At 37.5% G+C, this 22,290-nt stretch overlaps 1 protein-coding gene across 1 annotated transcript; it reads right to left on the bottom strand.

Annotated features, from left to right (window-relative positions):
• Positions 1 to 1,378: 1,378 nt before the first annotated feature.
• On the bottom strand, positions 1,379 to 21,832 carry KIF11 (kinesin family member 11). Its single transcript, XM_080620306.1, has 22 exons — positions 21,180 to 21,832; positions 18,510 to 18,642; positions 18,284 to 18,381; positions 18,122 to 18,200; positions 17,606 to 17,791; positions 17,389 to 17,513; positions 16,091 to 16,181; positions 15,559 to 15,801; positions 15,348 to 15,443; positions 14,619 to 14,707; positions 13,993 to 14,080; positions 13,112 to 13,300; positions 11,780 to 11,987; positions 11,309 to 11,481; positions 10,868 to 10,990; positions 10,061 to 10,219; positions 9,537 to 9,676; positions 8,617 to 8,896; positions 7,338 to 7,560; positions 6,941 to 7,092; positions 6,521 to 6,637; positions 1,379 to 5,770 (listed from the first exon to the last, which is right to left on the bottom strand). Exons 1-22 carry the CDS (start codon positions 21,269 to 21,271, stop codon positions 5,648 to 5,650), a joined length of 3,207 nt encoding a protein of 1,068 aa, XP_080476432.1. The 5' UTR covers positions 21,272 to 21,832; the 3' UTR covers positions 1,379 to 5,647.
• Positions 21,833 to 22,290: the final 458 nt, after the last annotated feature.

Raw genomic sequence — 22,290 nt, 5'->3', positions numbered from 1 at the left:
TGGCTTCTGTATTAACTAACAGACATCATAAAATTTCCTTCCTTGCATTAATCTGTATATTCAAGGTTCAACCTGCTAGACTGAGTTTCCTAAAATAAACTGTTACAGTGAATGAGCAAGATTTTGATGCCTATCATTATTATGTTATAACCATTTAAACATATATCTATAGCTGAATGGTTTTGAAAGTAATGTCATATTTAATTAAGTCATAGAAGATGGTGGCTGTAACAAATGATAGGTGATTTACTTTGTTGTTTCCTTTACCTTCTGAACATAATGATAATGCTGCTTATGTTTAGGTTTGAGTGTTAGGGGAAGCTAATTGAAATGTGAAAAACGAATTTCCCCAACCAGTCTTCACATATGACAGAGATTACTTAAGCTCTGCTGTGGCAAAAAAAACCCCAAAAACCCAACAAAAACCAACGAGAAAAGCACACAAACCGCCAAGGAATTTACTCCCACAGAAACACGTTTATAAGTTTCTATTTCCAAATAGTAGTGGTGCTCAGAGACAGCATGAGGTTATGTTCCAGAATGCAGGGGGTATCTGTGCCATCTTTGGGAGATTTAAAAGATTCCTCTTCCTATGATAAACATTATGCTTAAGGACACTGGCATGATACAGTGGCCACTGAAATCAGTGCCAGCTTCAGCTGACATAGGGTCTAGTCTTTTAACAGCAGAACAACATCATACCTATCCCAAAACATCCCAAAGTCATTTTAAAATGAGGGAAGTAGGTGTGCTTGATGCACCTGTGAAAGAACATATAGAATTAGGGATGAAAACAACTTCCAGGCTTGCCTAGACAAACCCTTCTAAATGCCATGAGATCTTTTGGCCATAGAGACTAAATGGGGCCTTACATTATTTTTTGGTTTTAAGCATCATTGTCAACTCAACAGCGAATCTGATCCTTCACCTTATTACTCAATTTATACTAAAATGACTGAGGCAGAGTTAGCCCCTTGTAAGACTGGGCTTGCGTAGTGAGGAAATCTGTGCTCTGAGAACCAGCATTAATTACTATTACCTAAATAGCAAGGGAGAAGCATCTTACTATGTATTTAATTTGTTTGGTTTAGCATTTTCTTTTCCACTAATTTTAGCATTTTCTTTTCCACTAATTATTTGTCATTGTGCAAAACTGTTAATTACGAAAAAAAAAAAAGAAAAAAGAAAAAAAAAGAGGTATTTTTAAAAATTAACTTCTTTCAATGAAAGTGCAATTCCTTATCCCATGAAAACAAATCTTCACCTATTAGCTTCAGTGCTCTGGACACTGTTGGAATAAAATGATTGTCAAAACTATATATACATAATAAAAACTTGTAGGTGATTACATCTGGAAAGATTAGAAAAATCTAATATATTTTTACATAAAATTTCTCTTTATTTTCTACTTTTTTTATTTTTTAATAAAGAAAATGCAAAGTTTCAGTCATCATGTCTTATTCTTTGATTTACAATGTTTAGGTTACGAACAGACCAAGAATCACAAAAGCATTTTGAGTATGATTAAGAAAGTCAAGGGAACTTTTATATAGATTTAATATTTTGCAGAAAAAAAAGAAACAATCCCATTAATTATCATTACTTTACAAACTCTAACTTTGTGCCACCTGAAAACTGATAATCTTCTCATAAAATCTGAGAAATCTGGAACAATTTTCAGAACTCATAAAAATGTCAACTTGCTTCTAACTTCTTCACTGACAAGAGACTTTTTACCTGAAGAGTACTTGTGTAGCTATAACGTGCCCTTCAGTACCTAGACGCTTTACTAGGAGCCAAAAATTATTTTAGAAGTGTTCTGAACATTGGGATTTAAACATTCACTTCACTGTGTTCATACCTTTAATATTTTCAAGGTTGAGCATAGCAATACTGCCGTAGATAGTTTGTGTTCAACCTATAAGAACAGCCTACTCTACTAGGTGGTCTACATCTCACCTATAATACTACATCACTTAAAGCCTACTAATGCAAAGCCTACCATGATTTATTGTTATTTAACTTTAGAAAGTAACTGTGTGGGTGGGCATGCAATTTACAGAACATTGCCCTCTACCATAAAATGTAGGTTCTAACAGGGAAAGAAAAAAAGAGTAGTCAAATGGTTGTAAACACTTGTTTTAAAAGGATATGTTTACCAATCGTATATTTAAAATTTTATTTCTTTTTTACTGTTTTTAATGCTCTGAAACATTAAGACTTTATTTTTTCCTTTTTAATCTCTTTTTAATGGAGAAGGAATGTTAATTTTCCCAGTTCCTTATATCTTTTTATCACCACAAGGAGTTACAGGCTTTGTTTCCTCCACCCATTTAACAGATGATTGCAATGGTGACTAACACCTGACAGAAAAGAGAAAGGCAGAGCCTAGTAACTAGGCACCTTCTCCTTGCTCTTCCTAGCCCCACACAATTACTTCTGATACCCAAAATAAAAGCAGCCATCAACAGCAGCCAGTCAGCTCAGTCTTCTCTCTTCAAATAAACATTGCATCCCCCAACCACTATGATACAGGAAGTGTCACAGCAACCTGATTTCCAGGAGGAAGCAGGAAGTTTCCTTTCCCCTATTTCCTCCTAACTGCTCATTTATCACTTGAAAAGCAAGCTGGTGGCTCTGCTTATCTGTGCTTACTGTTGCCCTCTTATTGCTCTCTTTGCATTCCCTCTTTACATGCATTTAAATTCCTATTCTTCCTCGTTTCATGTCTCAACATCACATTCGTCCTAGCTCAGCTTTTTGTTTAATCAAGAGCTGTTCCACTTGGCCACTAATCCAGAATCTGAAAACACTAATCGGAACACATCCACATACTACAGCCCCAGTCACCACAGCTCCCTCTCGTGCTCACCTGGACTAATTCAGTCAGGGTACAACCTTGTTACTTGTTCTGTGGAAACTGCTTCCTACTCTTATAAAGGATGCCTTATAACCAGACAGATTCAAACTATGCAATTTCTTCCCTCTGGATTAGACCTCTGAATCCAGTGGCTATATACAAGAAATAGCTCTTGCTTTTTCTTACCCTTCTTTTCTTTGTCATACATCATACAGTATACCAAAACAAATAGGCATTGCTTTCTACTTTGGGCAATGCCCACAGGGTGGGGAACCTAGAGAATACATTAGGACAAGAATTTAGTTACTGAGAGCCTCTATTAGCCCTACAACAAAGCTCAAGAGGTAGGCTGGATCACCTTTTTGTTAAATGTTGCTCTTCATAAAACAATACCTTGCCCAAGCTTGAATATGGAATTATCTTTGTGGAAACATAAATTCTATATTAGTTTTTGAAACATGCTCTTTTAACGGGTGCTTGACAAAAAACTTGGCAAAATGCTTATTTCTAAGTCACAATTAAAGGCTTGGGCTAATGCTTTAGTGTTAGAGCCATCTAGTGGGCGAAGAGACACGGACAGAGGAGCTGAGACAAGCCCTGCATCTGGATTTTTCATGCTATTCTTCCTGCTGGTGTGACCTCTGGACACCATGGCCAATGAAACAATGATCTGCCTTTTTTTTTTTTTTATTTGCCAGTATTGCAAAAGAAAGCAAACATGACTGTGAGGGGTATTTAGAAAAAAACAGAAAGCATGCAAGCAGCCCATGAAATTCATGCAGCTGTGAAATCTCCAGGTTATCAGGAAAACAACTTGTGCCTGTACCAGAGGAAAACCAAACAGCTAGGGTAGAGGAGACAGTCTTAAAGATGATAAAGCTAGGAAGCACAGATTCTGGCATGATTTTATGGGTATGACTCTCCTTGGGTACTGGCTGTTCCAGTTTGTTTGTTCATACAGATCCTGTGAAAGCCCATAGAGAAAATGAAGCAGTAGTGTAAAAGGATGACAAGCCTCTCCTATTTGGCTTAGGCCCTTCAATACAGCTGTGGGATCAACTTTTCTGGTTGAATTTTAGTTACCCAAATGATTTCTTGAAGCATCTTGGAAGATCATGCTAATATCTAGTGTTTGAAAGTATGTGGTGGAAGAAAATGGCCATGCAGCATTCTTAGGTCTTTTAAATTTCTGGTGCCAGAATTTGACAATCTATCAAACACTCTCTGAAGGAGACAGTTTCCAGTGTTTCACATCCCTTACAACGATAGAAAGACTTGTTATATAAGCCACTTGCCAAGGCATCATACCCTACCCCCCCCAAAAAAAAAAAATAATCCATATTTGTGTTTATTAGTTTGAAAGGGAATGAATGCTTTCCCTCCTTGTATCAGGCTGTTAAGAAAAAGCAATCAACTTCACCCACAGAGGCAAAAGAAACAATAGTAGGAGGTATGATAGTTGTATCAGACAAACAACTGATGAATGGTCTATCTCATGCTAGAGTTCAGAGAATTAGTACAAGGTCATACTCTAAATGATGCTTGGAGTATGTCCTTGAACCGATTCTCAAATTTGCAAGATTCAGACTGCACAGGACTGCAGTGCGCTGTCAGTATGGTGTCCAAAGTGTCTAGCTATTTGACATACCTGCTCAAATAGACACACAGACCACCCATGTAAAGAAACATCAACCTAAGCCTGCAAGCTAAATATGGAAAAATTGACAATCTCCTAAATCATATTTGACAACTAAGAACAGTGCTTCAATTTAAATGAAGTCTGCCATCCAGTGCCTCTCCCCACTCCCATCATTATCCTATTCACCTGTTTTTTTAGCACACCATAGCTTGAAGCCTTTTTCAAATTCTCAGGGTAAGCAGAATGAGAACAGCTGGTCAGATGTTACTGTCAATTACTGGAAATTCACTGTTATACAACATAAGAGCTGCATTTGTACCCAAGTTTGCATGTACTAATGTAAGAACCTACATCTTAAAAGAAATCCTGCCAGTTTACAATACATAAGCTGTGGTTGACATCATATGCAAGGCAACACATCACAGCTGTAGGTTAAGATGAAAATAATAACAGTGGGGTTCAAAACAAATGAAAATAAAAAACCCCAAAACCTAGCCATGAGACTTCCATATACTGAAAAGGCACTGAAATAGAGCTATTGTCTATTATGAAACAGAGGAGAGAACCATCCTTTTTTGACAGCACAAGGTATATGACATAGATGCTAATGTTTTAGCTAAATTAAACATGCTAATATAAAATGGAAGTCAAGTAAGCTTGTTTTACTCTGAGGAAGGTGCTTATAACATTTGTTTTCCATGTATCAATGATTTATTTGAAGTATCCCAGGCAAAATCAGCTACTTCATAAAAACAGGAATCAAACTAGAAAGCAGGTACAAAACCAAAACACTATTTACAGTTAATCAAAAAATAAAACGGTAGCTGGTAATGCTGACAACGCATTTTACCTCATCTCTTTCTACTGTTTTAAATCTGAGAAAAGGATATCTTACTTGAGAACATAAAAGTCTATTTAACATACAGCACCATAATTTTTTTCCTTGTTTTTTTAAAAAAGTCTGTTAATACTTTGTAAGCTATAGCATATAAAAATGGGACAAAAGCAGGACATTTGGCAGGTCAATCTTTTGATCCAACTTTGCATCAACATATCACTATATACAGAGACCAAGAATAACCAAAGTTATGGCTCAGTAGAGAATTAAACCTAAGTATTTCAAAAGAGGGATCTGCAGTGGGTATATCTTAGTTCAGTGATCTTAAAGGAGGCTTAGATTTGGGAAGAAACTGTTCCGTCATATCTTCTATCTTGCTCTCCACTGTAGCTGCAGATTTGTTCTCTTTATCCTTTTTGTGACTCCTTTTGTGCTGGGATTTAAAGAAAACGTCCAACGTTAAGAGAATACAAAAAACCCCTAAAGACTACTTGTTCATGTACAATGCATTATATAGTGTTTTGAGAAAACAAGTTGGTAAAACTCCTGAAAAATATCCCTAAGATTAGATTTACTGAAGAGATTTATTGTAGACATCTGGAAGTTCAGCAGCTACTTTTAAGGGATCCATGACAGGCAAACACACCACACACACCCCTAAGCAAACATAGCAGGGCTATAGACAGTTACATTGGTAGAGCAAGAGGCTCAAAAGGAAAGAAGAATGTAAAAAAAAAAAGCAAAACCACAACCTGTCAAACAAACAAACACTACCACCCAAAAAAACCACTACCACCCTCAAAACCCAGTGAAGAAGCAAGAAAGCTAGCATTTCTGTCTGGCCTCTAAGAAAATGCTCCACATCTAATTTCAACTTTTCTATTAACACACCTGTTTATATCTAGTAAATTATGATAGTGTTTTTCATGCAGGATTACCTGCTGAGAAGCTTACTACTGTCTGTCCAGCTTGCCAGAAACTTGCATTATTTTATCTGGTGTTCACTGTTACCAGAATCTGTTATTTTATCTCAAGTTTAACAAAGCATACTCTACAGGATTTAGAGAAGTTGTTAGACTACGCTAAATTATAGTAGGTGACTTTAGACTACAACACTATTATGGAACAATAATTTTCCTTCATTCTTAAATACACAGCTGTTTGGAATATCTGTAGAAGTTACCTGGAAAAAGGGAACGCCACCATTTGCTTGGCAGCACATATTTGCATCCAGTAAAGATTTGTCACTAGCAAGGCTTTCACTTGCTTCTTGCAACCCTTCCTCTTCTTCCAACAGGTCCTAAAGCAGAAGTTTTCAGAAAAGTGTATTTAATGTACTAAGCATGATCAGACCTATAAAAGTCATGGCACTTCTGTTTTTGAAAAACAGAAATGAAAGTCTCTAAATTATTAATGTCTTCCCTTATTTTTCAAGATACTGTTTTTGTCAAAAAGCCCAGCACATGTGGGTCCAAGCACCCTGCAAAATACAAGTGCTGCAACAGCTTTGGGGTTCAAAGTCAACTCTCCACAACGGCATGAAAAAACTCCTAAAGATGTGAAATACTCACTGAAGAGCTTCATTTGCCCTTCACACACATACCTGATCTACATTATCCTCCACCTCTGTCACATTGTTCAGAACAGCATCAAGCTTTATTTGTCTTTGCCTTAATTGCTCCAGCAGAAGTTCCCGGGGTTCTGTTCTCACAAGTGTGATTGGATAGAAGTAGTCTCTTCTCTGTGGAGTTGCCCCTTTAATGAAGATTGTACAGTAATGAAAGGCACTATTAAACACTTTCAGCATTTGCTTTAATTACAGATCCTCAATTTTACATTAACTTAAAGTCATGCTTTGTTCAGTCATCATTCTTTGCATGCACCTGAAAAAAGGTGTCAGGCTGCTAGGTATAGTATGTTCCCATTGGCCTTCTCTTACAAATTCTGCAACTCAAATTGCTTTCTGTAAGACAATTCTGTCCCCAACCTACTTTAAATACCTGTTGGAACATCCACTTTAAGATCCTCTTGCAGGAAATCATTAACCTGAGTCAGTCCACGCTTTGCTTCCTCATAAAGTGCCAGCTTCTCCTCCAGAAGTATTTCCTGGTCAACCTTTATCTGCTCAAGAAGGCCATTCAGTACCTTCTCCTCAGCAGCTTTTTGTCTACCAACATGGTTGTCAATTTCAGCTATGGCTGTATCACAGCTGTCTTCATTTTTCTGCAAACAAGACAAAAGCACGACTAGTAACACCAAGTTAACAGTAAAGGTAAAGTTACGGCCTCTTTTCTAAGATGTGGTAGGCGATTAGTGACATGACTTGAAACGAAAACAACTGAGACCTCAAATTGAGAAGTTTCAGTGCAGTTTTACACACTCATTTTGAGAACTATCTTCAGAAGAGATTCAGTTTCTTAGAAAGTATGATCATTTTAGAAAGCTACTCATAAGAATAAAGATGATGCCATCTGGTTCAGATCAGATTTCTCATGCTTCTATGCACAATCCTGCACAGAATTAGGATATTCAAGTGAAAGTGAAAATCCTACAAGCACTAGAAACTTTATGCATTTGTAGGGGAAAAGGAAAACATATTTTTAGCCATTCCCACTGGAATGAAATGCCTGAAGTGTTCTGTAGGTGTAACAGATACAGGAGTGCCTTGAGACTGCAAATACTTTCAACAATCAAGTTTTTCTTTCTGAAAGTTAGCAAAAAGTTGGATTTGCCTATTTCAGTACCCATTAGAACAATCAGGTAGTAAGTGAAGTTTGTGGTGGAAATTAAAAAAAAAAAAAAAAAAACAGAGAGAAAAACTCTCAGATAAGAGGCCAGAACTAGTAAGTACTTAAAAGGAATGCTTTCTGCCATAATGTTAATCCATCTGACCAATAAAGTCACTTGCATCCTCCAGAATACAATCTGTATTTGATCATTGTGCAAATCTTCCAGGGACACTATTGGTAGATAAAGCTTTAGAATTAGAGATGTGCACTACCAAAAAAATGTGAAAACTCTCCCAAATTACAAACAGACGTTAGCCGCATGGATTAATCAAAACACCATTTTATGAAGTTATTTGCATTTTAAGTTCAAAGTCTTAAGCTTTTGATTTCCTCTAATTGCATCTATTTAAACCAATTAAATCTGCTATGACTGAAAAAACACCACTGCGGGTTTTTTTTTGACTATAAGTGAAAACTTCTTTCCCCTACAAATTCTACTACAGAAGTTTTTCCCAGAATGTTGTATTAGGCTACAAACGACTATAGGTACCTTTTGTAAACACTCAAGTTGCTGTTTCTTGTCATTGAAGGACAATAGCTGCTGATTGGTAAAGTTGACTATCTGAGCAGTCATAAATTCACCCCATTTATCAGTATCCTGAGACACATTTTTGAGATTGGTGAGAAGTTGATAACAGTGGTCAGTGGATTTTTTCAGCATCATCTTGTTTTCAGCATTTATGGTCCTGAGGTCTTGAGAGAAATTATCCAGAGATGCAATAAATTTGCTGTGACTGGAAGTTGCACTGCTGACAAGGTCTGTAGTTTTCCTGCAACAATATGCTTGTAAGAGTTCAAAGATTTTGAAAGGTGGATTTTAGCACTTTCTGTATTTAGAAATATTTGAGACCAGAAGGAGCGAAGTAGCACAGTTTTATCAAACCAGTTAACTATAATGCTGTTGCTCTATATAGCAGATTTACAAACTGCAGCACTTTGAGCAGTAGGTTTGTTAAATCCCCTAAAAAAAGCCCAACCAAAAAAACCCAGAAAACCCAACCACAAACTAAAAACAACTTTGGCAAGGCCTTAGTTACTCAGTCTGCAACTGAATGAAGCATGCTATAATAAATGCACTATTATACTTCAAGCTAACCCTTTATGGTACGAAGTTCTGAATCCCAGCCATACTGAGGGCGGTTCATCAGCATATTGCTCCCAAACCCATGGTCTTTTATCTGCAATATGCTCAAGAAACAAGTTTCAGGAAAAGCCTTGTACAGCTACCTTTTACTGTGGGGAAAAGTGAAACTATGATCTATATTCTGTGGCAGAACTCAGCTCTAACATACAGGTCTTGTCCAGAAGAGTTTATAAGCATATAAATATGAAGAGCATCTAATTCTGCAGTCCTCTTCATACACAGATTTATCTCACATCAGTATACACAAAAAGTAATCTGCTCCTTACAGGTGAACATTTTCTTGAACAGTGGAGATGGTGGTTTTCAAGCTTCCATTTTTTGCAACTACGTTAGTTAAGTTCTTCTGAGTCTCCTGAGTAAAAACGTCAAGCTGGCTTTGCAGTAAGGACATCAATTGAGCTGCGTTCTATTGAAAAAAGGTATCAGACATTTCACTGTTATTCTGCCCTTTTAAACATTTTTAAAAGGTACTTGAATGCCTTCATTAAAAATGCAGCAAATAAAAAGCTTTGTCATTTTACAATTTTTGTAGAGAAGATATAGACACTTTGCTTTTGGAAATACATGTAAACACATATGCTGGACATGCTTAGAGCAACGGTACTTTTTTTGTTACCTTCCTATACAAGCTTCTTCAAGCAGCCCATCAAAGGCTGAAAAGAGTTAGATCATCAAGTCACTATCCTAACAGCTCTCCTGAAACAAGTACAACAGTTTACTGCTACAAAGAGTTTAAATCAAAACAAGCAATCACATTTGGTGTTAGAATTTCTTTTAACTCTAAGGATACCTTTGTATGTGCCAGCCTCGTCATTTCCACTTCTTCTTTTAAATTCTCACAATCACTCTGAAGCTGAGCAAAAACACTGGCTGTTTCTTCCCGTAATTCTTTCAAAGTGAGACAAAGATCTTCAAAGAAGGTATCAATTTCCTTCTTATGACCCTCCATCTTTGAAAGAAAGTTTTATTAAAGTTAGATATTTGTCTGTTGGTGAGAACTGGATACTTTTCCCTAGCATAGTTTATACAGAAATTGTCAAAGGCACTAATAAAGTATTGTGCATAAAAGGTGGAAAATAACACTTAGAACAACCTGAAGTGACATACTGGAACTTGGTATGGGCTTTTCCAAACACAAAATTTGGCATGTGAGATAGACAAAATAGGAAGACACAGACAAGGTACTTGTTAAGACAAGAACAAGAAGCAAGAGCTGGTAAGCCATGCACTATTTGTTGAAGAAATCAGGTTATAAGAGTTAAGACTTTTCTGAGTTGGTTATTTTAGACTTCTAAAACACAGGAGAGACTATATTAAGGATATTTGTTATATATAGCTTTAAGCATCCACATTTTACCATTCTTATATGGCATTTAGATGAGCAGTTGTGCCAATATAGGTAATAAACAAATACACCACATTTAGAAGTGGAAAAGAAGCCTGAAAGAAATTGCTAAAAGGCAGGACTCATGGGACAGAATAAAATGATAAAAGCCAGACCAGAACTGGAAACACTCTTACACACTGCAGAAAAACCACTAAAGTGTTATCTGTGAATTAAATGAGAGCACAAGAAAAGAGATAACATATGCATTACCTTGTCAAGCACAACAGAGTATTTCTTCATGTTATTCTGAAACTGACAGTTTAGCCCCAAGACAAATTCTAACATGGGTGTCAAGCTATTTAATGCTCCTCCTAATCCAGATGTATGTTCCTCCTAGGAACAGCAGGGGGAGGGGAAAAAAAAAAAAAAAAAAGCATGATATGACTGCTCCTTCATCTACATTTGTAAGAAGCTATTCATATACATATTATGTACTCTGCTATGACAGCATTTGCTATACAAGCACATTACAGCTTATGGGGGTGACATGCGAGGGGAAATGGGGAAGGACATAATTATGACCAAGAACTGAAGCAGAGACAGGTAGAGAGCATGAGGAAAAAAAACCTCTATACAATATTTACAGACCACCTTTTGACTGAGAACAGTTTAATCTATTTAAGTAACATAAGAGTATGCATATTTACTAACAATTAATCTCAGCAGCTCAGCTTTACAATCAAGCGACAGATTCTCATGTTGTATTATTTTTTTTGACACGTGAGAAACTTCAGTAGACACCAATTCTTTAACAGAGGCAAAAGATGCTGATACAACTGATACAAGAATATTAGCTGCTGAAGAACTGGTAGACAGGAGGTCACCTACAAAAGAAACCAAGAAGTGTTATAAGTATTTTTTATAAGCTCCACCATAGGATAGAAACTCCTTTTATTGCTCATCACCTTATTGCCTCTTACAGCACAGGAAGGCTGTTAATCTACATTACTAGTGCAACTGTTACCATTACATTGCTTAAAATAAAGCCTCTTCCACTTACTAAACCAGATCCATTAGGAAACTAAACCAGATCCATTAGGAAACTAAACCATTAGGAAATGGTCTTTGGTACTACTGTTGCAACAACTCAGGATGGCATAGTGATACAGATACTACACTTACCTATAAAATTTGTGTAAGATGTCAACATCTGTTGCTGCTTCAAACTGTTTTCACTAACTGAATCTTGTATTTTGTTGAACAAATCATTCATTTGTCCTGCAAATGTATTTTGGACAATAGCATTGTGTTGATCAACAACCTTCTTACGGTCCAGTTTTGCATGAAGGCCAGATACATCTTTTGTAGTTTCTTGAACTGTGCAAAGTAACTACAATTTCAAGTTATTTTGGTCAGTCTTTAAACAAGAAGTCAAGTATATATTATATAAGGAAGTTAAAGGAGAAGTTATTTCCCTACAAAGACAGGCATTTCCTTTTATATCCTCAAATTACCACTGTTCTAAATCCTGGTGTTATGTCATTCATAGCCTTAGAACACAGAAAGAAGTTACCTGTAAAGGCCATTTGTTCTTTGAAATTAAAGCATTAACAATTTCTTAAATATTAAGTATGTCCTTTAAGATATCACTTATCCCAGAACAGTAAAAAAATCCTCACCACTTCAACTTTTTCTGAAAGATTTGACAGTAAATATATTCTTTAATAGTACTCAAGCAAGAGACTTTCAATACTTTTCTGTGATAAATAATTGAGAATTCCAACACATAGTGGATTCTTGGTTTTGTAGTCAGCATAAATAATTTCTGTACCTATTTCTCTTACACACTCACAACCCACACACAAAAAACTAGGCATCCCCTCCCATCCTTCCAGGAACCTGAGTAGAAAGATATTTTCATGTTGACGCAAGATAAAAGTTTTATCACTTTGCAGTTTAAATAGCAGGACATTCTCTCCCCACATCAAGTCTGTTTTGATAATTACAAGCAAACGACAAACATCAAAATGATACCCTAAAATATAGACATAACAGGACAACAGTTTCCATTACTTAGTGAGTGTAAATTACTGCACACATCTCTGCAAAGCTTTTTGCTGTTTTTCTACCCCAATTATATATAACTCATTCCTTTGTAGAGCCAGCCATACGCTCCTAGTAAAGCAAGCTACTTACTCTGCAAAACAACTCATGACATAGGTAGTGCAAAGCACTGGAATTCTCATGACAGCCTGATCTGAAGGCAAGATTAGCTCCAGACCAACCAGTGTGTTTAGCAGTCAACTGTCAATATTACCATGAAGTCCTGTAATCTAAAGTACCTTTTCATCATAATATAATTTATAGAGACAGCTAATCCTACTTGTCCCATCTTAAATTCAGGTTTTGTCACACTCTCATCATGATTTAGCAAAAATTATTTCCTTGAACAGCCTATGAATCTCCCAAACATAGGAAGCTACTGTTACAGTTAGGTGCAAAAACTGTGACAACCTTGCTAGCTGTGCCATGAAGTTTTTGTTCAGTGTTTTCCAAAACTGAAACCACATATTCTTCTTCAGCCAGATGAATCTTTGTTTCTTGCAGATCTTTTTGGGTTTCTTCCAGTTCTTTCTCCTTGATTTGGAGATCTGTTTTACATTGTTCGAGTTCATTTTTATTAACTGTGAATAATTCAGTGATCTAAAGCAGAAGACAAAAATCAATAGGGAAACACTCCTTTTATAAGGTTAACAGAATTCCTATCTCTCAAATTACACCAAAATACCAGAAGGCCAATTTAATCTAGCAATGCAGTTTCAGCTATAAGGCTCAGAGGTCTTAAACCTAGACAACAGATAGCACAAACCAACACCATATTCATTGTAATAATCCCTTGCTTCCCCACTCAAAATACAAGACCAAGCAGTTGTTACAACACAGTAAGAAGAAAAAAAAAAAAAAAAATAAATCCCACTAACCAAACTTAAGATAGAATGAAGAAGAGAGTTAGGAAAGCTGATTACAGAGTAGTTACATATTTCAGCAAATTAATAGCTGCATTTCTTCTGAAGAGAAAGCTCTCATTTTCTGTGTAATTTGTTAGGGGGAGCTCATCACCTCCTCCTCTCCCCCCTTATTCTTTGCTCCTAAGCAGATACCTGTCAACTGAGATAGCATTTTTACAAGCAGATTTTTTGCCAAAAACCCAACAGAGTAAATTAAAGGTAAAGTGCTAGACATTAAAGGAGCTTTAAAAAAAAAAATAAAATTGCATCCTACAACTAGCATTTGATACTTCAACTTCCTAACATAAAGAATTAGGAAGCTTCACTCTTGACTATTTAGAGAACTTTAAGAACAAAAACTTTCCACAGTTGAGAAATGTCACTTACTCTTTTCACTTCTTCCTCCATGACACTGATTTTGTCAATGTACTCTGCAATTTGTTCTTCCTGAACTGTGAGCTTTCCATTAAGGGCTCTCAAGCAAGGATTAAAACAAATAAACAAATTAGTCAAGTAAGAGCTGATTTCAAGATTATCCACTGGATTTTATACTACATATTTAGCAATTTCAAAATGTATTGCTAACTTCTGTATGAAAAGCAGGTAATTTTCACCCAATGCAAAAAGGATTTGAAATGATTTTCCATTGTAAATTTTCTGTGTGAACTAGCCATCTTACAAAGTGAAGTAAATTATGTCTAGTTTACTCTTCTATATGAGCTTCCACTGAAAGAATGGCTCCATGGTGTAAAGCTGCATCACAGCTATGCCTACTGGAAGTTGCACATATAAAATACATGCAACAAATAAAATCCTTAGTGCAAGCCTACTCTTTAGGCTTCTATCTGTATAATAACTAATTTCTAAGAAGCAAATTAATCAGTTGGCTAAATTCTCCTTACTATCTTCAATTTTCTGGTGTGAAAGTAGATCCAAAAGCATATTTATATAACGATAGGTACCAGTATCTGAGATTTGTTGTTAGAGATTTTATAGAAATTTTGAAGACATACTCGTAATTTTCAAGAGAAATATAGACGCCATTTTTTTCTCGTGCAGCAGCAAGGTCTCGCCTCAAACGCTCAATCTCTTCAGTGTATTCCTGCATAAAGGAACAATCACTTGTAAATATCTAAATTCCTACTTTGCTTTCAAGATTTATCTTAACAGATACTTCACAAAGAGTGCTCTGTGGAAGATTTACATAAGCACTTCTGTTACAAATAAGTTCAGTATAGCACCATTTAAACTCATAACACTGGATAGATTTAGAGCATTGAAACATCCCACTTCAGTCATACCTGGTCACATATAACAACTTACAATGGGAATCCTTGCTTCTTTAGTAGCAGTCAACTACTTTATATTCATACTTACTGACAATTTCACTTTAATTCAGGCATTCTGTAGGGAATGAAGCTGCTAATACAGTAAGCCCATGAAAAAATAGCCAGTGTCATTTACTGGCTCTCCACTGACTTGTAAACAGATAATCCATACACAGAATCATGGCTAGCAGCAATAGCCCTCTCTATCCAGTTTTACTCTTAGCAACAGTTTTGGTGTATGCAAAGTGACTAATGCTACACCAGTTTGAAAATAGGAGTTCAGTGATTAAAATTACCTCAGAAAAGCACCACTACTAGTTATAGCTTCTCCACAACTCTGTTATTCGTTCATAGCAAAATCTACGTTAACAGAGTCAAACCTAACCTGTAACTTAAGATACATGTCTAGCTTACCTTAATAAGAGCTTTTTTTGTTAGCTTCTGATTAACTTCAGGCTTGTTCATTATATTCTTTGCTCTGTGGGCATATTCTAGTGTACTCAGGGTTTCCTGTGATAAACAGATGTAATAACAATACATCAAGATGAGGAGTTCACCAATATTTTTATATCATTAGCAAACTATAATATCTATTTTAGAAATTGATTTTCAGACTTATATTTACCTCAAGACTTACAGACGCAGGAGAAACTGTGGCGATTATTGATGTTTTTGTTCGTCCTCCAAGAGAGTCTTGAAGGATTCTTGTGAGTTTAGATTCCCTGTATGGAATATGTGGGGCTCTTTCTACTAGAGCAGTAATAACTCTTCCTAGAGTCAGGAGAGACTGGTTGATATTTCCAGCTTCACGAGCTCTTTTGTCAACTGCCCCAGATCGACCAATGTTTTCACTTCCTGCAAGATCAACCTGAACAACAAGAGGAAGGACATGCTTCTGCCTCAAATGACCCTGAAGAACGCTCACCCCACAGTGTTGCAGAATGCAACACACAAACCAGCTTATGAGTTGTGAAGGATGTCAAATGGGACTGATGTTTTTCAGGGTGACAAGTATAGTTCATATCTCTTTACAGAAAACAATGATTTTTTCCCCCTTATTGCAAAACAGACCCAACCCCACCCTAGATCAAGGGAATGAGGTCAGATTATTCTAGTTGATTATTTTAAGAATGTCATCAACAACATCAAATACTTACCAAGTTTAGCTTTCCAATTTTAACAAGTTCTTCTCCATCTATTGTTGTTTCTTTCATGTGGATGGTAATAGAAAATACAGAGTGGGAACGGCTATAAAAGAATTCAGCTTTCCTTTAATATGCTTTTACAATAAGAAGCTGACATATAGAAAGACACAGACATCAAATTAGACCAGTTTGACCATGCATAAAACCAGTTCAGGCAGAATAAGTTATCTAAATTCCCTGTAATTTCAGATTTACTTAGTTCTGTGTTCTAATCTGTGGTAACCAAATATCCATTCCCCTGCACTAGTACACAGATGTGCTCAGCTTATTTTAAAATAAAATTATGACTTGAGCAGAGTGTTTCTTGCTTATTACAACACTGGATGACTATTTTTCAGTGACATAGCTATCACATCTGCAGTTTAAGAATGATAAATTAATAATAAACAATGATATTTTTGACCAAGATGTCTCTACTAGATTCTGACTGAGCAGCAATCATATGAAGTAGCCTGCATTGTTACATTACCCTCTTGAATCTTACATCCAACTTCCAGAAAAGTGGTGCAAGAGTTCCACATGCTGTCAACAAGTTTTTATTTAGTAAACAGGATTGGCAAAAAAAACCCCAGCCACCTATAACAGCTAAAACAAAGGCAACCCATCTCTGCCATACAGGCGTATCAGCTAAATATCTTCCAGACTTTGAGTGGACTACAGCCTTCTTTTTGAAGATGTACAGTATCTACTGCAGAGAATATTAATTGCATGCTACTACATACAATGTATATCAGTTATGCATATGTCAGACTTCTTTTTGTTTCCATAGGCATAGAAAGCCTTGAAAAAGTTAACTTTGAGTTTTAATTAAATTTCAATATTCTAGATGCCAGATTTAGAACATTCTGCTACTTATACCTCAGCTAGAGTTAAGTGGAATGCCAGGGCTACTGCCAACTAGACACTGCATATTAACATGGGACACATTCATAACAAAGCATGCAAACTGTAAAAGAGAGGAAGCTTATGTAGAAAATCATGCAGAGAGAAACAGCTTGCCTATTTTTAAGATGAGAAGCATTCAGATTTTATAATGCCCCTTCACACACCTATTAGAATTGCCCTACAGGATGTGATTAGGAAGTTGTAAATATGGCTTTCTGACCCACATTTGACAATATAAACTGTGATACATAATCTCAAGATCATGTCAGGTTTGCACTAGCTTCAACATCTTTTACTCCTTCAGCAAGATCCTGTTTAATAAAACAAGAACAAAACAAAGTTTCTGAAACTGTGAGGATTTGTACCTGGAATATGCATTCATGTAAGTAGCTGCAGTAGTTCTTTTTGCTGCACCCCTTTCCAGGATTTGGTAGACTTCATTTTTGTTGTGTACAGTTATTTCTTCCAAGCCTTTAATAATTACACCCCGCTGTCAGGAAATAATACAAGCTTATTATACGTCTCTCAAACTCAACAATCCTGAAAGCCTTACGATAACAAATTTTGGAAGACAGCACTAACCTTGTTTCGAGGATCATCAAACATCTGCAGTCTTTCTCCAACATCAGGAGTAGGATTCAGAAGATCAAAAAGCTCCTCATTATAGATTTCCAAAAGAGAGACTTTCACAGAAAATTCAGAACCATTCTCCGTGAGTTTTTCAAATATTTGATGCAATGTACGGGGTATTATACCCGCCAGTGGATCCTATAAGTTGAATATTTAATACATAAATGTACTGAGATTTGAGGGTGGGGGTGGAATTACAGCTAAATAGTCACGATTTCGTATAAGAAAAAATGCCTTGGACAAAGATAATCTTCCATATAAAGGTCACAAGACTTGCATGCATGCATTAAAAATGTAAAGGTTTGATTCTCATATAAATGAATGAGACCATTTATTAATTTACCAATATTTCAGGAAAGTCAACTTCAGGATTTGAAAGGCATCAATTTCTGGCTTTCCTTATCCTTCTGCAATTTCTAATTTTGAACTAATGTATAAACAAGAGAAGTCTCACGAATGAAAATATACCTCTTCCCAAGTATATTCCTCATTGGGTGACCGCTCCCCTTCCATTGTGAAGGTTTTACCAGTACCAGTTTGGCCATAACTGTGAGAATAAAAAAATTAAAGTGTAACCAATAAACTAAAATTAAAAGAAAATTTCTTAATAATAATTATTGGCTTACTTACGCAAACACTGTACAGTTGTAGCCCATAATAACTTCATCCAAAATGGGACACACAACACTCCTGTATACATCAATTTGCTTCGCCTGAGCTCCAAAAACCTATTGAGACAAAGAAAAACCCATCCCATTTATCTCGACAGTAATGTAGAGCATCACACAGTAATCAGACCATAATAGAGAAACGTATTAACTTGTTTCTACAAGTCCCCAACTTGACAAGCAGTTACCATATCAAATGTGTAAGTCTTTCTTGATGTCTTATCTGTCACTCCTCCAGTGCGGACACTAACTTCCTTTCTTGCTTGATCACAGTCTACAACAGGATAGGAGCCTGCTTTACGTTCTGAAGCATTAAAAGGCCTAAAAGACAGGGGTTAAGAATATAGATTGATATCATTACTGACAAGAACATAAACTGACAAAGCAGTAATGTCACTCAGTTTAAGGATCCAGAATAGTGTAATTCAGTAAAAGGGACATAAAGCTTTTAACTTAATTTGTTTAATAACTAAGGAAAATTATTTTTCCTTAATGCTGCAATTGGGCAGTTTCTAGACCTTGCTTCTCTTCCACCCACTGTGGAACAACTCAAGAATCTACAGCTTTTAGTTTGTTTACATACGTATTTTTTAACAAGTCCATAAACACTTTTAAGATCATTTACATGCTTACACAGCTAACTTGCATTAGAAAATGTTGTTCAATAGCAGGAGTTGCAGAAGATTAAACATACCAAATAGTTGTATAAACAAGAGCCTTCAAAAAAGGAAAAAAGTTGCACATGAAAGTTAAGGCAGTAGCAAATTAATTACATTTTAAAATTTCCTTTTTCATTTACACAAGCAATGAAGCCTGTATCTCACACTGATGTCAATACTTTAAAGCATGAGAAATACCAATAGGGCCGCTAATTGTAGAACAGTAAGCAATACCAGAACCTTAGTAACCTTTAAAATATTTTGACAGTAGAGGCACTTCAGATGCTGTTTCTTTAAATTATAATGTCTAAAAAAAAAAAAAAAAAAAAAAAAAAGGATACCACAAGTGCACAGCATCTCAAGTTTCCTGACTCTTGTGGCTAACATTTCTTCCTCAACATAGCACTGAGGCCGAAGTGTTAGATTCTAGACACACCACTAGACACTTTGCTGCAAGACTGGTGGCAACAAATGATCACTAAAAACATACTCAAAGGGCCAAGTTACAGCTTTGGTTTTGTGACCTTTAAAATTACAAGAGACTGAACAATGAATATATTCTGCTCTATAATAATATACATCAGTTAAATAAATGCAGGTGTCTTATGATATGCTAACCCACAACCATGAGAGTAGAGAACACTTCAGCTACGCTGGAGCATACATGCAGATCATTGTCATGCACCAACAGACAAGCAGTAACCTGGTATGCCATGGTGACATTTGATCACAGGTTCCTCCCCTTAGGTATGAAGGATGTTAACATTCATATTAAAAACGCTAATGCATGTGGTTTGAGTTTCCAGATTGATGTTTTACCAGAGCATAGCAAGTGCATAGCTTGAAAAGATTTTTGATTTCAAACTTAAACAGGGGAAGTTCAGATTAGATATAAGGAAGAAGTTCTTTACTGTGAGGGTGGTGAGGCACTGGGGTTGCCCAAGGGAGCTGTGAATGCTCCATCCTTGGCAGTGTTCAAGCTGGGTTGGACAGAGCCTTAGGCAACATGGTTTAGTGTGAGGTGTCCCTGCCCATGTCAGGGGGCTTTGAACACCGTTCTATGATTGTATAATTGAAAAGCTCTGACACATCAGGTTTTGGAAGCAAATCTGAAATCAAATTAATACAATTGCGTCTATCTACCAATTTGTAAAGTAAAGAGAACGTGACTGGTGCAGGAAAAAAAAAACAACAAAAAGGCAGGGTGGGAGGAACATTTACTAGCTCAAAGACACTGAAGCTCTATTAAAAAAGAAAAGCTGTACAACAGGCAAGAGCAAAGGTGAGTTAGAAAGTTCTTAAGGGTTAAGAAGAAATGAATGTTGACATAGTCTACAAGTTGCAACAAAAGCAAAACACTACACCAAGGACAATGCTAATGCTACTGACATATTGAGCATTATATTTAATTAAAATACACACTGTATTTAGTTCAAATATGCACTGATACTTAGTGAGGCTATTCCAGAACAATTGACTAATCAGATGAAAAAGAAAATGATCACTCCTGACAGCATTTCACACTCAGTTGCTTCAATAACGTTATTCTTCTTTTGCAACTGCATTGATTTACAACCAACACTTTCACCCATTCCATAGCATTTGTTCCAGCAGCTTTTTAGCTGTATTTCAAAAATAAGATAAAATCGGTTTTAATTTCTATTATCATTTTGCATCTGTAAAAATAGAAAGTCCAAGCGTGAAGATAATTGCAAAAGGCATTAACAACAATAAGCCAACATCTGCAGCTCTGGCTCAAAACAGAAAAAAACAAACCCTTTTCCTCTCCCCCCACCCCCAAAGAAAAAACCAAACCCACACACACGAAAAAGGAAAAACTTCCAAAAGTATTTTGAGCACTGTTCCTAAGCAATTATCAGCATTACAGTTTTAACAAGCAACACTTTTAAGAAACTTTAAGATCCAGTAACAGTGAGCAAGTCACGTCAAAATTACATTCCGCAGCTCCCTTTCCTAGGGGCCACTGAGCAGCACCAGGCAGGGCCGCAGGCAGCGCGCCGCCCCGACAGCCCTTCACAGGACGACGGCCTCGGTCCGCCGAGCACAACGGGTTCCCCGAGAGGCTGCGCAGCGTACGCTCCAGGCCGAGGTTCCGGAGGGGCCTCACCGGCTGCCCGTTTACCCTGCCGCTGGCAAGATCCTCAACACCCGCCCGGGGTGGGGGGCCGTCGCGCCTACCTGCACCGCACCACCACCTGGATGTTCTTGCCCTTCTCTTCCTTCTTAGAGCTGCTGCTGCTGCCGCCTCCCTGGAAGCCGAAAGAAGCCATGGCAGGCCTCGGCGCCAAGCGTGCCAGGGGGAAAGAAGGGGAAGCGCTGACAGCAATGCACCGAGGCCGCTGGGGATGGTGCCAACCACCCGCCACTCGCCTCAGCCGCTACCGCACTTCGGCTGGGGGCGCGCTCTCTGCCGGTTACTTTGAACCACGCACCTCCCCACGGCCCGGCCAATCAGCGGGAGCGCGAGGGGCACCATGGAACCACTTTTCAAATCCTTGTGGTGACGCAGTCTCATGCCCCGCCGCAGCGCGCTGCATGCTGGGAGCTGTAGTGCCCGGTCCGTCGCCACCACGTGACCGAGCGGGGTGGGGAGTGGCACCCCGGTCATGGCAGAGAAATGACAGGAGAAGGATTTGATCTGGTTCCTTAAGTCCTGGTGCTGCCGAGCGCGCAGCTCGCCCTGCCATGATGTTCCACCTGATGTCCACCTCGAAGCTATTTCTTGGCGCTGCTACTGCGGGCGCTCCCGAGAGGGCAGCCAGAAAACGTGCGGCCTTCTTGGCAGCTGCCGCTCCAGATCCGTGGATTTAAGAGCATACAAATTTCTCACCAGCGTTACCGTTCTTCAAGATGCGCATCCTCCAGGTAACCTTCCCTCACAGGCCAAGCCCACTGGCCATCCATCCTTCTGTCCTCACTGGCTCTCCAGTAAGTCCACGTTTCCTTTAAACATCACGTTCAAAATTAGGAACCACCACCACCACCACCAAGCCAGCACTCGGTGGAGTGGAAGCATTACTTTGCCTGCTTTAACAAATAAATAGGATTACCTTTCTATTTACCCAGCGGGGCACAGCGTTCACAATTCACAGCAGGGCTCTTTGAGCTTGCCTCCAGAGCAATTCAGCAATGTCACAATGAATTCTACATGTAACACCTTTCAACATGTTTACAGGCTGATGTTGCCTGCTCAGTTAACTGGGAAAATCCTACATTAGGATTAAAATAAATTGCTAAAGGTTCAAAATAAAGCACCGTGCATGCACCACATAAGTCTTTTATTTTGAAA

Source organism: Psittacula echo, assembly GCF_963264785.1.
Source record: "Psittacula echo genome assembly, chromosome: 6".
Classification (NCBI taxonomy): domain Eukaryota; kingdom Metazoa; phylum Chordata; class Aves; order Psittaciformes; family Psittacidae; genus Psittacula; species Psittacula echo.
The sequence above is the reverse complement of the archived record's forward strand: the minus strand, read 5'-3'. Positions and strand labels throughout refer to the sequence as shown.

Coding starts and splice junctions, on each gene's coding strand:
- KIF11 (XM_080620306.1), bottom strand. CDS start 21,271: ATGGCTTCTTTCGGCTTCCAGGGAGGCGGCAGCAGCAGCAGCTCTAAG. Junction 17,792..18,121: donor AGGAATATACTTGGGAAGAG/GTATATTTTCAT, acceptor TTCAACTTATAG/GATCCACTGGCGGGTATAAT. Junction 14,081..14,618: donor ATTTCTCTTGAAAATTACGA/GTATGTCTTCAA, acceptor TCCTTGCTTGAG/AGCCCTTAATGGAAAGCTCA.